General features: G+C 34.6%; 1 protein-coding gene across 1 annotated transcript in view; it reads left to right on the forward strand.

Moving 5' to 3' along the window:
* Positions 1 to 13,090, forward strand: part of NEK1 (NIMA related kinase 1) — a 46,950-nt gene extending 33,860 nt beyond the window's left edge. Inside the window, exons 24-34 of the mRNA XM_039380445.1 lie at positions 84 to 315; positions 1,022 to 1,174; positions 1,800 to 1,985; positions 2,557 to 2,677; positions 2,887 to 2,969; positions 3,460 to 3,677; positions 5,726 to 5,880; positions 6,740 to 6,951; positions 9,048 to 9,181; positions 9,445 to 9,577; positions 11,503 to 13,090. Of these exons, the coding sequence (XP_039236379.1) occupies positions 84 to 315; positions 1,022 to 1,174; positions 1,800 to 1,985; positions 2,557 to 2,677; positions 2,887 to 2,969; positions 3,460 to 3,677; positions 5,726 to 5,880; positions 6,740 to 6,951; positions 9,048 to 9,181; positions 9,445 to 9,577; positions 11,503 to 11,516 (1,641 nt within the window). The 3' untranslated portion in view covers positions 11,517 to 13,090. The remainder of the gene's footprint in view (positions 1 to 83; positions 316 to 1,021; positions 1,175 to 1,799; positions 1,986 to 2,556; positions 2,678 to 2,886; positions 2,970 to 3,459; positions 3,678 to 5,725; positions 5,881 to 6,739; positions 6,952 to 9,047; positions 9,182 to 9,444; positions 9,578 to 11,502) is intronic.
* Positions 13,091 to 13,729: the final 639 nt, after the last annotated feature.

Genomic DNA, 13,729 nt, shown 5'->3' on the forward strand with positions numbered 1-13,729 from the left:
ATGTGAAACTGTATTCATGTGAAACATGTTTTCCTTTTAAGAGTGGCATTATTTTATGTGACCTATGTTGGCCCTTATTTCAGAATAAACGAGAAATACTGAGAAGATTAAATCAAAATCTTAAAGCCCAAGAAGATGAGAAAGGACAAAAGGAGTGCAAAAAGGTATCTGAATCAGCTGGGTCTGAAGATGGTAAGGAACAAGAAGGTGACCAGCCACTTCTAGGAGATCGCAAAAAATGGGAATCTGGGGCACCTGAGTTGGTAGTTCCTCTAGCTCAGTTATCAATGGAAGATTCTCTCTCTGGAACAGAGTGTAAGTACTTTTTTTTTTTTGTCATCGTGATACTAGTAAATCAGTTTGCCATGTGTAGTGTTTGTTTTTATAAAGCAAGTAGTCTTTATTAGTATCATCTTGTTATTAGTTACATGTCATCTGCTTCTAAAAAGTAGGTGGTTATGTATTCCCTTGGATAAGGAATAAGGCACAGGCTGGGTACTTAAATGGCTTGCAGGAGATTCAATAAATAATTTCATAATTTCAACAAATAGTAATCTAATTAAATGCATCGTTACTTTGAGCTTTCTTTTTAAGTGTCTTTTAAATAGGTACTAATTTAACAGAAAGAATAAAAAGCATTTAAGATACATGAAAGTTTCTTATTTAACTTAAAAATCCTTTTATATTATCAGTAGAATAAAAAAAAAAATTCTAAATTTATAAACGTTACTTCTATCATGCCCTTCTTAGCTTTTTCCTTTTTTAAATCAAGACTGCCTTTTCAAATTTTCTGTCTGCTTTCTCTGGTCTTTCGGGTGGAAGACCTGTTTCCTGATTTCTGTATGTCTTACTAAGAGTCTGTTTCACATGGTAGAAGTGAATGTGACAGACTTACTTCATTGCATAGTAGTTTTACAGAACTAGAATGTGAGAAGATCAAGAAACTTCTTTTGCTTTTTTTCTTTGTTGCTCTATATCCTAATTTATAAAAGTTTCTGTGTTTGTGTTTGTGTCCCAACAGGTCAAACTCTGGGGGAAGTAATTAAGTTAGATATTGGTGAACCCCACAGGAAAGTCTGGGGCAAGAGCCCTACTGATTCAGTCCTGAGGATCCTAGGAGAAGCAGAGTTGCAGCTGCAAACTGACATACTTGAGGAACAAGATGTAATAAATGGTAAGCACAGCTGTGTGCCAGATGGCCAGTTTATCTACTGAGAACAATTTTGAAGTTATAGAAGCATATTCTTATCTTCACACTTGCATTCTACTTCTGGGTGTTGCCTCAGTTCTAAATGTCGGCACAGGTTGATATTGGATGACCCTAAATTATTTCAAACTCAGTGAAGTGGTAAGAAATAATAAAGGATGTGCTGAAAGGGAAGGATCTTAATTTTGCTGAGAAGTCTTGGACTTTGCTTTTTGATAGCAACAAGTCTGTTTTTTAAAAGGTTGTCATCAACTGAGTATTGTATTAGATAGGTCCTATAACCTTCTTGTCAGGAGGTGGCTTACTATACCAGGTGATTTTTTTTCTTGTCAACTGCTTCTTTTTGTTGTTTCTAAGGACAAAAGGACTTAATGTTTATTCCAGATACAAACTTGTACTAATGATAACATAGGAAGTAAAATTCAAATTTTAGTATTTCTAGCTTTCTACTTTATAATAGCTATAATAAAAGCACACAAAGTTTTCTGTTTTCCTTTAAAGGAACAAAAATTCTCACCTTATTAGCCACATTGTAGTTTATTATCTAACCGCATCAAAGCGCTGTTTAAATAATAGAATCATTTTCCATTAGGTACTGCAGAACTTGTTGAAGGAGATCATCAATCTTCATCAGAGGAGAAGGAAGACAAGGCTTTCTCTGCTGTTGGAGCTCAGTCTTCAGTACCCATTGGTGTCACAGAGTCTGTTGTGACTGTACCAGAAGAATCTAGAAGAGCTGCACCTACCCAGGTGCAGAGCAAACCTATTACGTTAGATGGTAAGTAATTTCATGAGTAATTCTAATTACAATCTGTTTACAGAATTCAAGTGGTGACCCTGTATACTTTCATATCTTCCCATAAGCAATGTGCAGTTTTTTATTAACACCTTTCATGTGGGACAAGGTGCTTTCTATACCTGTGTTGTAATTTGATTCACTAATGTATTTTGTAAATTTCCAAAAACATTTTTTGTATGCTTATAGAAAGCTCTAGAGTACAAATGGAATTCTGAAGTGCTTCAAATGTTTTGTTGCTGATTTGACCTTTTTTTGGTTTGTTTCTCTGTATCAGTTGTGCTGGAATCTTTCCTGGTATGATACCAGCATCCCCCCCAGTCTGGGGGAATGTTACTGATGTTTTTAGAAGGCATGGTTCATTGGAGCTTTCAGATACTCTTCTGGTATCAGAAACAAACTTACAAGCTAACAAAACTTCAGCTGTTTCTGCAAAATGCAGAAAATTATTAAAGCTGAAGGATTTAACTGTAATCTTAAGATGTATACTCTCCCATCTTTTTGCTTGGTTGGGATTCATTTTTAATGAGGTAAATGACTTTATTAATTTTAGAACCTGATGATTTGGAAGCAGAGATGTTGGAAGAAGTGGAAGATAAAAAGCACCAGAGTAAGGAGAGTAAAGAATTTCCCATCACTGTTAATGAAGTGTGGGTAAAAGAGAAAGAGGATACGTAAGTACTCTATTCTGACCCCCCTCTACCCAGTTCAAACAACTGAGCTTTAACTGAGTTTTATTTAGATACCTCAATTAAAGTATTAAGCTTAGCTAAAGCTTCATCGCCTGCTGCTGTGTTAGTTTTACTGCACTTAGTGACTTTTTCAGTAGACTAATGACTATGTTTTACAAGTTGTTTCACCTTGATGTGGTGTTCTATAATAGGGCACAATGTGACAGAACAAATGAGGCAGCTTTGGAGAAACGAGCACTTGACAAGGTGCAAACACAAAAGGAAGCTCCAGGAGGTTAGTTGAAGCCTCTTGTTCCATTTACTGTGACTGGCAGTGTGGGGTACTTGAGCCATCCCTTCTCACTTCTTCAAACCCAAAAGGGCAATGTTTTGTTTTCATTTTCTTCTTCAGGTCTTGGTTCTAAAAAGCAAATTTCTGATGGATTAGGAAGACAAAATGTGGATATTATGTTTGCCAATTCCGGGAAAAAAAATGTAACAATAAAGCTAAACTATGTATAGATGAACAGGACAATGGCCCATACTTATACTTAAGTTTCTGAATGTTACAGCCTTTTAAAATAATAAAAAATAATCAAAATAATTTTAATACTGTTAAAGTGATATCTGGTTTTCCCCCTAATTATACAGAGAATTTAGTTAGTTTTATTCATTTTAATGAATAAATTAATCATTAATGAATTATTAATTTTAACCCTTTTCCTTAAAAGCCTTGGGTTTTTAATATCTTTAGATTTGTAACAAACTTTCTTTTACCACATCAGAAACTTGTTCCAGTGACTCTCAGCAAGCTGAACCCTTATTCCAGAGGGTAATACAGCCCACAGCTGTACCAACAGCCTCACCACTTCTGTCAGCCCAGTCTTCACAGGAAGAGCCTTTTGTACCTCGTTCACGTTCCATATCACCAGCAAAAAATAAAGGCAAAAGTTCATTGTTGATTGGACTTTCTACAGGACTTTTTGATGCAAACGACCCAAAGGCAAGTTTCAAAAACTAAAAAGAAATGCTTTTTTTTCTCTAGTATTATTCTTACTTCCTTATTGAAGCTGAGTGAGGTCAGAACAGATGTCATAACTGTTTCAGCAGGTGTTTGTATTTGTGTAGCCGTGTCTGCCCTGTAGTTGTACTGCACTGTGCTCATGGTATCAGCAGATCTAATGCAGCAGTGTAGGTCTCTGGTTTCACCACTCAGCATTCTGTGTTCAGGGTGTTTGTGGAGGAATGCCACCACTTCTGTGAGCCATAACTGAGGGAGTTCATGAAGAAATTCCTAACTTGCCCTATCTGCTTTCTCTCTTTTGTGCAGGTTTTTTGGCTTATCAGTACCTTGCCATCATAAACATAATCACTGAACAATTCAGCAAAGGTATCTGGCAGCCAAGTGATTGGGTTTTTTTCTATAGGATTTAACCTACTAGCACAGGTTCTGGCTGTGCAGGAGGACCAGCTACATAGGGTTGAGTGGCAGCTCACAATCCGTGAAATGAGCATAGGATGGTGGAATCTATTTATAAATAGATTTATGACTTTCATTTTCATTTCTCAAGAGTTAGTGTATTGTTAACTTCCTTAGTTTATGAAGCTGTTTAACTGGCAGCCAGACAATGATTACAGAAAACCTAACTTATGAGTAGGGGGGAAAATGAACATTCTTTGTACCCTTATCAGATTGACAAAGTAGTGGATATGCTTTATAATGGAGTTCTCCAGTGTATCAATATGAAGTGCTTCAGTATGTCACTTGTCACTAGATATTTTGCATGTGTTTTGGCCAGAAGTATTTGTCACAGAATTGTTACTGCAATGCTGAATGGGCTCCACACAATAGCAGAGAGCTTGGAGAAGAGCAACAGATGTGTTGTTAGTACTGCAGCAGACTTAATGACAGAGGGCAATACATTCCCTTTCCTCATTGGGTTGGAGCAAGAGGATACTCAGTGCCTCTGGGCAGTACCTGCAAGTCTAACTTTCTGGAATTTCCCAAATATACTTCTGAGCAGATAGAGTTCTTGACCTGTCTGTAGGCAGGTCTGTAGTTTAACAGAAGTAAGCTAATAGGAAGAGAAGCATTTTTTCAAAATACCTGTCAAATATGAGGTAACGTCAGTTTTTTGATTATTCCTTCACTTTCATAGTAGAGGTCAAACCAGGCAATTATTCCTTTGATGACAGTAGTATTCTGGCCGTGCACTGACATGTGATATTTGAGCATGTGTATGAATACACTGTGCTGGTATAAATTGCAGCCAAGAAACTATTTTGTTCATTAAAATTGAGGGGGTTTCATTAGGAGCAAACAATGACCATGAGTGTATTCAGAGCTTATTGGTAAAACTTCTTAGTGCAGATGAGTTCTTGTTTCTTGTTTTTTTTAATACTGTGGTGAATATTCAGTATTTTTGGGGGGTTCTTAGACATCTTAAAAGAGAGATCTCATAGATCACTGAGCAAACATTTGCTTTGTTTCCATGTTCTTTATTTTCATTACAACAAATGACCATTGTAATTTGAACAACTTCCTAATGCTATGAAACTGCTGAAATATACCATAAATAAAAGTTACTGTTTTCAGTGACTAACCCAGAGAAATAATAAAGTGTCATTTTAAAAATATTCCTTTGTCAGGAAGGATGGGTCTAAGATGGGTCTAACTGGAAGTGATTGACATACATACATTTTAAAAAAATTGCACATATATTATTTACCTACTGTAAGGTTCCTTTTCCTTAGTAAGCTGTCAAGGCAGTGAACAAATCAACACTAAATCAGGAGCTGTATGTCACTTGGTGTTCCTAAAGCTTTTCAGTCACTGTAACCCATAAAGGCAGAAGGAGTGCTTTCCTTTTAGCTGAGAGGTAAAATTCAATAAGTCAAATTTTCAACAGTTAGATTTTCTCTGCTGTACACATTGTTATTTTGAAATTGATCTTCAAATAAAAAGGAAAAAAAAATCTCATTTTAAAGTATTTTGTAACCTCAAACTCTCTTTAGTATTGTTATCTAGCAGGATTTCTATTACTTTTGTAGATGTTGAGAACATGTTCACTCCCAGATCTTTACAAACTGTACAGAACTTTAGTTGATGTTCCCAGTGTAGCAGATGTGCAGCATCAACATAATCTTGAAATAGATGATACGGAAGATGAGCAAGCCAAAGAAGGACCCTCTGATTCTGAGGATATGTGAGTGTATCAAGTTTATCAAGTATTCTGACAGGCATCTTAGATAAAATTGGTTATACACTATACACAGTATACCAGCATGGGGGTTTTTACTCAGATTTTAAAAATTTTATTTTCAATCCTGTTTTACTTTAAGTCTTGCTCCAGAAAATTGAGAAGCTAATAGGGTGGACTGCGTACAATAGCTTTCTGAATTTCCTTCCCAAATTCCATACAAGATGCTATTCTGTCTGGCTTCTGCAACTTGTATTTCGGTGAAGCAGCCCAAAATTGATGGCTACTGCTCTTCTAGAAATAAAGATTTCTTGAATATTTGCTTTCTTTGTATTTTCTGAGAATCTTACTCATTTATCTTCTCTACTGTTGTATTAGAATGTCCTTCCTAGTCCCCCAAATTATTTCAGAGGCTTCAAAATCTGAGCCTGGTCTTGACTGTTCCCTGCATCTTGGCTAGTCTGCAGGGATAAAATAATCTGGTATATCTATCCTGATGAGATCTAGAGCTCCTTTTCTTGCTCCAGACATATTTTTATCTGGATTGGAAATTATACTTGCCAAGGTTCTATAATAGTGCATGAATACAAAGATTTTGGAATTCTTACTAATAAAGTTGAATTGAGGACTTAGCATCTTTTCATGAGACCATGGGGTATCTATTTAGCTGATGTTTATTTCCTGTATCTTGCATGATACAAGTCACATTGGAACTGAGGTCACAAACAGCTGTCTTTTTGTTTTGTTTTGTTTTTCCCCTCCGGCTAGATTGGCTTTTCAGTTTGCTGCTTAACAATAGAAATGAGCTCTTTCTACAGGGTTTGTCTTGTATTAATTATATAAACTTTATATCACTTTCTTTTAGTATGTTTGGAGAGACAGATACAGATTTGCAGGAGCTCCGGGATTCAATGGAACAATTGCTTAGGGAGCAGCCTAGTGAGGAATTCAGTGAAGAAGAAGAGTCTACTTTAAAGGCTAATGTCATTGAATGCATAACAAATGGTACTGAGCTGGATGAAGGAGATGAAAATAATCCCAGCAGTGAAAGTGCACTTAATGAAGAATGGCAGTCAGGTATAATTTCTCCTATACCTGTTTTATAAGTTATTTATTCATGTTAACAATTCAAACACAGAATAATGTTTTTGCTTTGTAAACTTAGAATGAAGTAAAGCTCTAATTAATAGTTTTTATACAGAAGCTTAAAAAAATCCAGATAATATTCAGACTTTCTGAATGTTAAAGTCAACATTTAACCAACACTGAATATTGCAAATTAAATGTTGGCTATTTGTTGGGCTGTGATAGTAAATTTCTTTTTCTCTAGTTGCCTAAAACTTGTCTTCAAGGAAGATCAAAGGCAAAGTGCATTGTATGTTTTGAATAATTCATGACTGTAAGTGTGAAAAAGAAGTAACAATTGACATGACTGGAGTATCTAGGATCCATCTTAGATTACAATTACGTAATTTAACAGGCAGTCAAAAGGAACATGAAATTATTCACTTTGTCCTTTGCCAAAATTAGGTATTAATGCAGTCAAACTAAAAATGAGACAGATAAATTTATTACTGCTTTTAGCATTTTGCATTAGATATGCACAACAGTGTCCTGAAGTCTTAGTTCTGTTTTTTGAATTCTGGTAGAAGTACAAGTATTTTACTCCTACTGTAAAATTAAGTGCATTTAGAAATACAAGTATAAAAAGATGTAGAGAATCAGTAACTAATCTAAAACATAGCTTTTATGTAATTTTGTTTTATTGAAGACAATTTTAAACAAATTGAATGTTTGTGAATATACCTTTAAGATATTATCTATATCATACATTCCACAAGTTACTTTAAGGTAAAATAAACTTAGGTAATATCTTTAATTTTTTGACAGTGACAATGTTATACACTGATAACGTATAATACTATCTGTTTCTGTGATTCTGCTGTTGTTGCAAGTGTTAGTGTTTAATGTCCTACCTTCTAGATTCATGATACTCTGTAAAAATTGCAAGTTTCATTGTTGGGGGAGACAGGGAGGAAGGCAGGCCAGTCTTCAAAAGGGTAGTGGACAGAACTGGACACCAAATCTGCTCAGGATCAAGAAGTTAGATAGAGGATAAGAAGTAACTTAATGGGTTTTTAACCCATATACAACTTTTAGTTTAATAATTTCTTATTGACTTGACTGTTGATACTTGAATCAAGGATATGATTTGGTCAGGATTATACTAGTCATATGTAGGAATTGAAAGTAGTAGAGTTCTAATACTTACTCATGAAGTCTGTGACCTACCAGCCAATAGTATTTAAAGGTTTGATAGTATATGCTCTGAAATCTAAGGATTTTTGTGTTTTTCCCTGGTAGATAAGTTCTTTCCTAATTTGAATGCTTATTTAAGAAAGTATTTTTTTCTTGGGCAAAGCCAGTTAGAATTTTATAATGGGATTTTACATATGGATTCTATCTTGTATTTTTTAAAAGATCTTTTTTTGTTAAAGTTACCTAATGTTTGACTGTTATGAACCTATTTGTAAAGCTTCTGTAGCCTATAAGCAAAATTATCTTGATTTCTCTCTTGTATCTTATTTCACTAATTGGCGTACTGAATTTCCTACACAAAGGAGATGCACTCATAAAAGAATGAGGAACTCTGTAAATTAGTACTGGGTTTCTTTAGACTTGCTCCATGGAACAAGATGCATCTCAGGGTAGAAGGTAATGAATTTGCAATATATATATCCTTATTTTTTGCTAGAAACAGCTTCTTCATTAAGGAGCTCCTTTCCCTGGCATGGGACAGCCACTGAAGGCTGCATGAGTTTTACCACAGACGTATACAGATGGAACTTGACCCACTTTGCTAAATAAAATTCTGCTATAAGACCATGCCTTGTTTTCCTTCAGTCTGAATGCCCTTATGGGTAACTATCAAAGTGGGGGTTTAGAGGAGGTAGCTGGATGCTTCCCATTTCAGATTCGGAATTTCTTTCCTGTCAAGTAAGAGACTGTTCCTGCTTTCTTGCACATTGTCAGAACATCTGCCAACATCATCCAGTGCTCCTGAGCTTACCTGTTTGATCACATTAAAAGGATATCAAGTTTAAGGGCTTAGAAACAACATTAACAATGCAGGAAAACTGAGGGTTTTTTACTGTTGTTTTCTTTCTTTATAGATAATAGTGATGGAGAGATTGCCAGTGAATGTGAAGAATGTGATAGTATCTTCAGCCATTTGGAAGAGCTGAGATATAACCTGGAGCAGGAAATAGGCTTTGATAAATTAATTGAAGTTTATGAGAAAATAAAGGTTTGTGGAATAACATCAAATGGGAAATATTTTAGGAAACAAGTAGCTAGAGCTGTTTGCTGTGACAGTTATTGCAGACTCAAAGTTTTTTTCTATAGTTTTTTAATCTGTTTCGACACACTAAAGTATTAACAGAGAAAATGCCCTGCCAGTGGATTAAAGAGGACACTTTGGGTTTAACCAGGAATTGCATTTAATAAATTTGAACTATTTGATTCTAAACCCATTTTAATTTTGGCAACATGGTTTATCCTTTCCCCTAGGCTATACTTGAAGATGAAGATGAAAATATTGATATTTGTTCAACCATAGTTCAGACTGTTCTTGGAAATGAACACAAACATCTCTATGCCAAAATACTTCACCTAGTAATGGCAGATGGAGCCTACCAAGAAGGTAAATCTCACTGTATCCTGGCAATTATGGCTTGTCTTATGTTCTTTCTTGGTCATATACTACATACTTTTAAAACATCATAGAATCACAAATTATAGAACATATCTGTACTTTGTTGTATTGATTGGCTAAATTAATTAAAATTTTCCACAAAGGGTATTTTTATTCCTGCAATAAAACATGGCAAACTTTGCTAACCACTTTGATTTAACAGAATATACATGTACAAGCAACTGTAACAATAATTGCCTTACAAAAGATGCAGCGTAATTATTTAACTTCTGTAAAACAGTTACACAGATGGGGAAAGTGGAAATCTAGAATAAAACTTTCAGAATAAAAAACAATTTTATCTTAAGAATTAATGAACTTTTAGCTAAAATAGTAAAACACTTCTTTTAACAGGTTGTAGTATCACTGCTTTTCTGAAAACTTCATTGGCCTCTTTATCTTGTAATTATCACTTTTCAGAAGACCTTGATGTGTACATACCATCCACCTTAGTTGGTGGCTCAATAATACATAAAGAGAATTTATCTTGCTTTGGAGCTCTGGGTAGCTTACAACAGGTTATGAGGCAGATGGAAAGAGCACACAGACCACTATCTGTGAGAGCGTGGGTTTGGGTTTTTTTCATTCTCTCATGTAAAAAATTCCAGTTATGTATTTTTAGATTTCTAATGATGAAAGCCTTTACTGGAGAGGGGGTAAAAAAGGCAATCTAAAATCCTAATTAGGTTTACAGAAATCAGAAGCATCATATATTGGCTTTAAAAATGTGTGCAATGATCACTATTTAATGTATTTCAATTTTGAAAAAAATATTCAAATGCATGTTAACCAACATGTACTTTCTGCATCTTTTAAATCCTTTTACAAATGTGTTGCAATAGCAGTTAACAAATGGTCAAGTAAGTGTACGGCTTTCTATGGCTTTTGTATGTAAATACATGAGGGGGGAAAGTCTTAAAACTAGTTTTAAAAACATAATAATTTTTTAAAAATTCTAATACAAATTACATTTTCCCAATTTTTCTTTTCTACTGATATAGGACTGCTCGGTAAGAACAATCAATTCCATGTTGTTTTCATGCTGTGTTATAGAAGTATGACAGAGAAATATCTGAAAATATTTTTTCAGCCACAATTTATGGATTTAATGACAGAATTTGAAAAATATATTGTAGTAGTTAATTTTTCAGGTGTCCAAAGGACTGGCAATATAGAACAAGAAGAAAATGGTTACTATAGTGTCACCATTTTCTTTTGCTTGCCACTCTGCTTTAAGGGTATTTTAAAACTAGTACTAAAAGGCTTAAATGCAAATTTGCTGAAATGTTGGCATATAAATTATAAGCTGTTGTCTGAGTGAATCCTATTAAAATAAGCTAACTTTCATCTTGCAAAATGCTGATTAACAAGTGGCTATTTTTAATAGATTCCGTTTTAATTCTGTTTTTTACAAATCTGTGGTAGCATACAAAAAACTGAAAGAGAAAATAGTTCTTTACATTCCAGACATTTAAATTAAAAAATCTTATGCTAATGGGGTGAATGGAGGACAAGTGACAGACAGAAGCATCTTCATGAGCTTCTGTGTCAAAAGCTTTATACTCTTCAAATAAGAAAAGTTAGAAAAAAAATCTCTATTGCTCTTTCCTAAGAGGATTTTTCTAACTGAAGCAGGCCACTTGAGGTGAAACTATCTTAAATTCTCTAATCCAAGATGACATGATGCTTAATGTTTGTACATATAGTGCTTCAAGGCAGTTTTGGTAATGATCACCTCACTGGTGACAGACTTCGTGGATTCTTGTATTATTGCTTACTAAATTGTGGTTTCTAGTTTGTTTTGTAACTCCAGCTTGACTTTGTGTCTGTGTGTGTCTCTTCTTTTCACACTGTCTCTCTCCCTCTTTTTACAGGTAATGATGAATAAACCTGACTCAGGAAATTCCTTAATGCTGTACTACATACCAGTGTCTGAAGTCTGCACAGCTGAATAACAAATTATAGTGGAGAATGCAACATGGGGCAGGAGAGGCAAGACTTCAAAAAAGAATGTTGATTGTATGAAAAAGAGAAAAAACATGCCTTTTAAAACTGAGATATCTATGGAGTTCTCTTGTGTGTATTTGCATGTGTCCCTTAAATACTAGGTGCCCAAAATTTAAAAAAAACCAAAAACAACCAACAACCAAGAAAATCAACAAAACCCAAAAACCTCAACGAAACAAACAAACCCCCCCCCAAACCTGTAACCTCTCAAATTCCAAAAGAAATATAGAAAGAAATACCTGTATATATTCTGCTACAAAACTGAGACCTATAATTAAAACAAAATTTCTGCCATATCAACAGTTGGCTGGTACAGTTAAGCAGTCAGAAGCATTAATGTGTTGTGGAAGTACCCACATCTAGCTAGTCACTTATACACTTCAAATAGCTTTTCTTTACACCTACATAAAGAAATTACTTCATTTTATTGACCCTCGTGGTTGTATTTTAATAGCATCTTAATCTAGTGGTCTAGTTCAAGTATTTCACTTTTATTGTATTTTGAAGCTGAAGGCTTCTGTCATATCTGAAATATCTTAATGGTGTTTCTGAATCAAGGCAGACTGGTATGTAAGTCTTCAGAGAAATGCCTGGGGGTTTTTTGAGATTGTAAAATCCATTTGGGCTAGAAAACTCTTTTTTCCAATATTTTTCTTCCTCTTCCCCTTCCTGTCCCCTTCCCAAAAATCCAAGTTATTTAGCTGTCTTGAATTTTGTAATCTAGTTGATGATAATGTTGAATTGAAAGGAGTGGAGGTTTTCCAGTTTGTTTCTAAAGTCTTACTGTTACACTCATGGCTCCAGCAGCTATGGGGGAAAATGAAATATTGCAGGCCCAAGTGCTGTGTAATACTTCAAATCTTTTGGCTGCTGTATTGTAGCTTGGTTTCCACCACGCCAAAAGCAAAACCAGCGTTTTTCTGACCCACATTTCCTTGTTCCTCATGTCAAAGCAGTACTATACAGGCAGATATTAGGTATTCTGTTGTTTTCCAGTCATTGCCTCTAAAACAAATTTACTGGTTTAGCATTACAGTAAGTCTCTTGTTACAAATCCAATGAACTGTCAAACTTCCAAGTGCCCTATTGGAGAAAAAATAGGGGTTTGGGTGTTTTTCAGCTACAGCCAGTCACAATCTAAAACTATCAAAAGTTGCTTTTCCACAAAGTAAAATCAAGTATATATATATATATATATATTTATTATTTAAACTGTCAAAATATGTACATGATTTTTGTATAGTTGTTTTACTGTGTCATTATTAAAGTTTTGCCGACTGAAAAGCGTTAATTTTTTTAAACAGATACAATTCCTAAAGGTAGACCAAACTTACTCTAGTTCAGTGGAATCCTGGGAATCTGCAGTCAGAATAAAATTCATAATAATAATTAATTGCCTTTTAATACATTTTTAATATCCTTATTTACTTGATAAACAGCTCTTGCTTCATCTGATGAGAAAGTGTTATCATTGTTGGAAATGGTGCTGGTTCTGTCCTATGCTGCTTCTCTTCTCATTCCCTTTCCTTCTTTGTTTCTTTTTTCTTAACTTCCCCCAGTAACTTTTCACCAGGGTTCTCTTCCGCTCCACTTTTCACTGCTGCAAAATCTATTCAGAGAAATGATCCTAACGAGCTACATCATCCATGACATTCAGCAAATACACCATAAAGATTTTAATAAAGAATGAGTCTGCATTATTTCCTTTTTCAGGTTTGATTTTCAAATCATACCTTTCCCCCCTTTTACATTTAAAAGCCTTTTAAATGTAAAAGAATATAGAATAACTGTGTGGAAAGAAGAAAATATACCAACTAGTATATTCTATAGGTTTGAATTCTTTCAAGGTGATACAGTTTTACTCAAGTTAAGGGTTGGGGGAATGTTTACGTCTTTTTAATTGAAATATTATTATTGACATTCTTCATTTCTTATGCAGTGTGCTGGCTTGCTCCTGGTAAGAAAAGTGAACATAATCTGTAGACTTCAAGCTTTACAGACATGGAGCTTTTTACCAATTAATGATTTGAAAAATACATGTAGATTGTGCGCAGCTTTTTAAGAATAGTTTTCAAACTTGACAACCAATACTGA

Source organism: Pipra filicauda, unplaced genomic scaffold (genome assembly GCF_003945595.2).
Source record: "Pipra filicauda isolate LSUMZ 115617 unplaced genomic scaffold, ASM394559v2 scaffold196_size3971931_pilon, whole genome shotgun sequence".
Lineage (NCBI taxonomy): Eukaryota > Metazoa > Chordata > Aves > Passeriformes > Pipridae > Pipra > Pipra filicauda.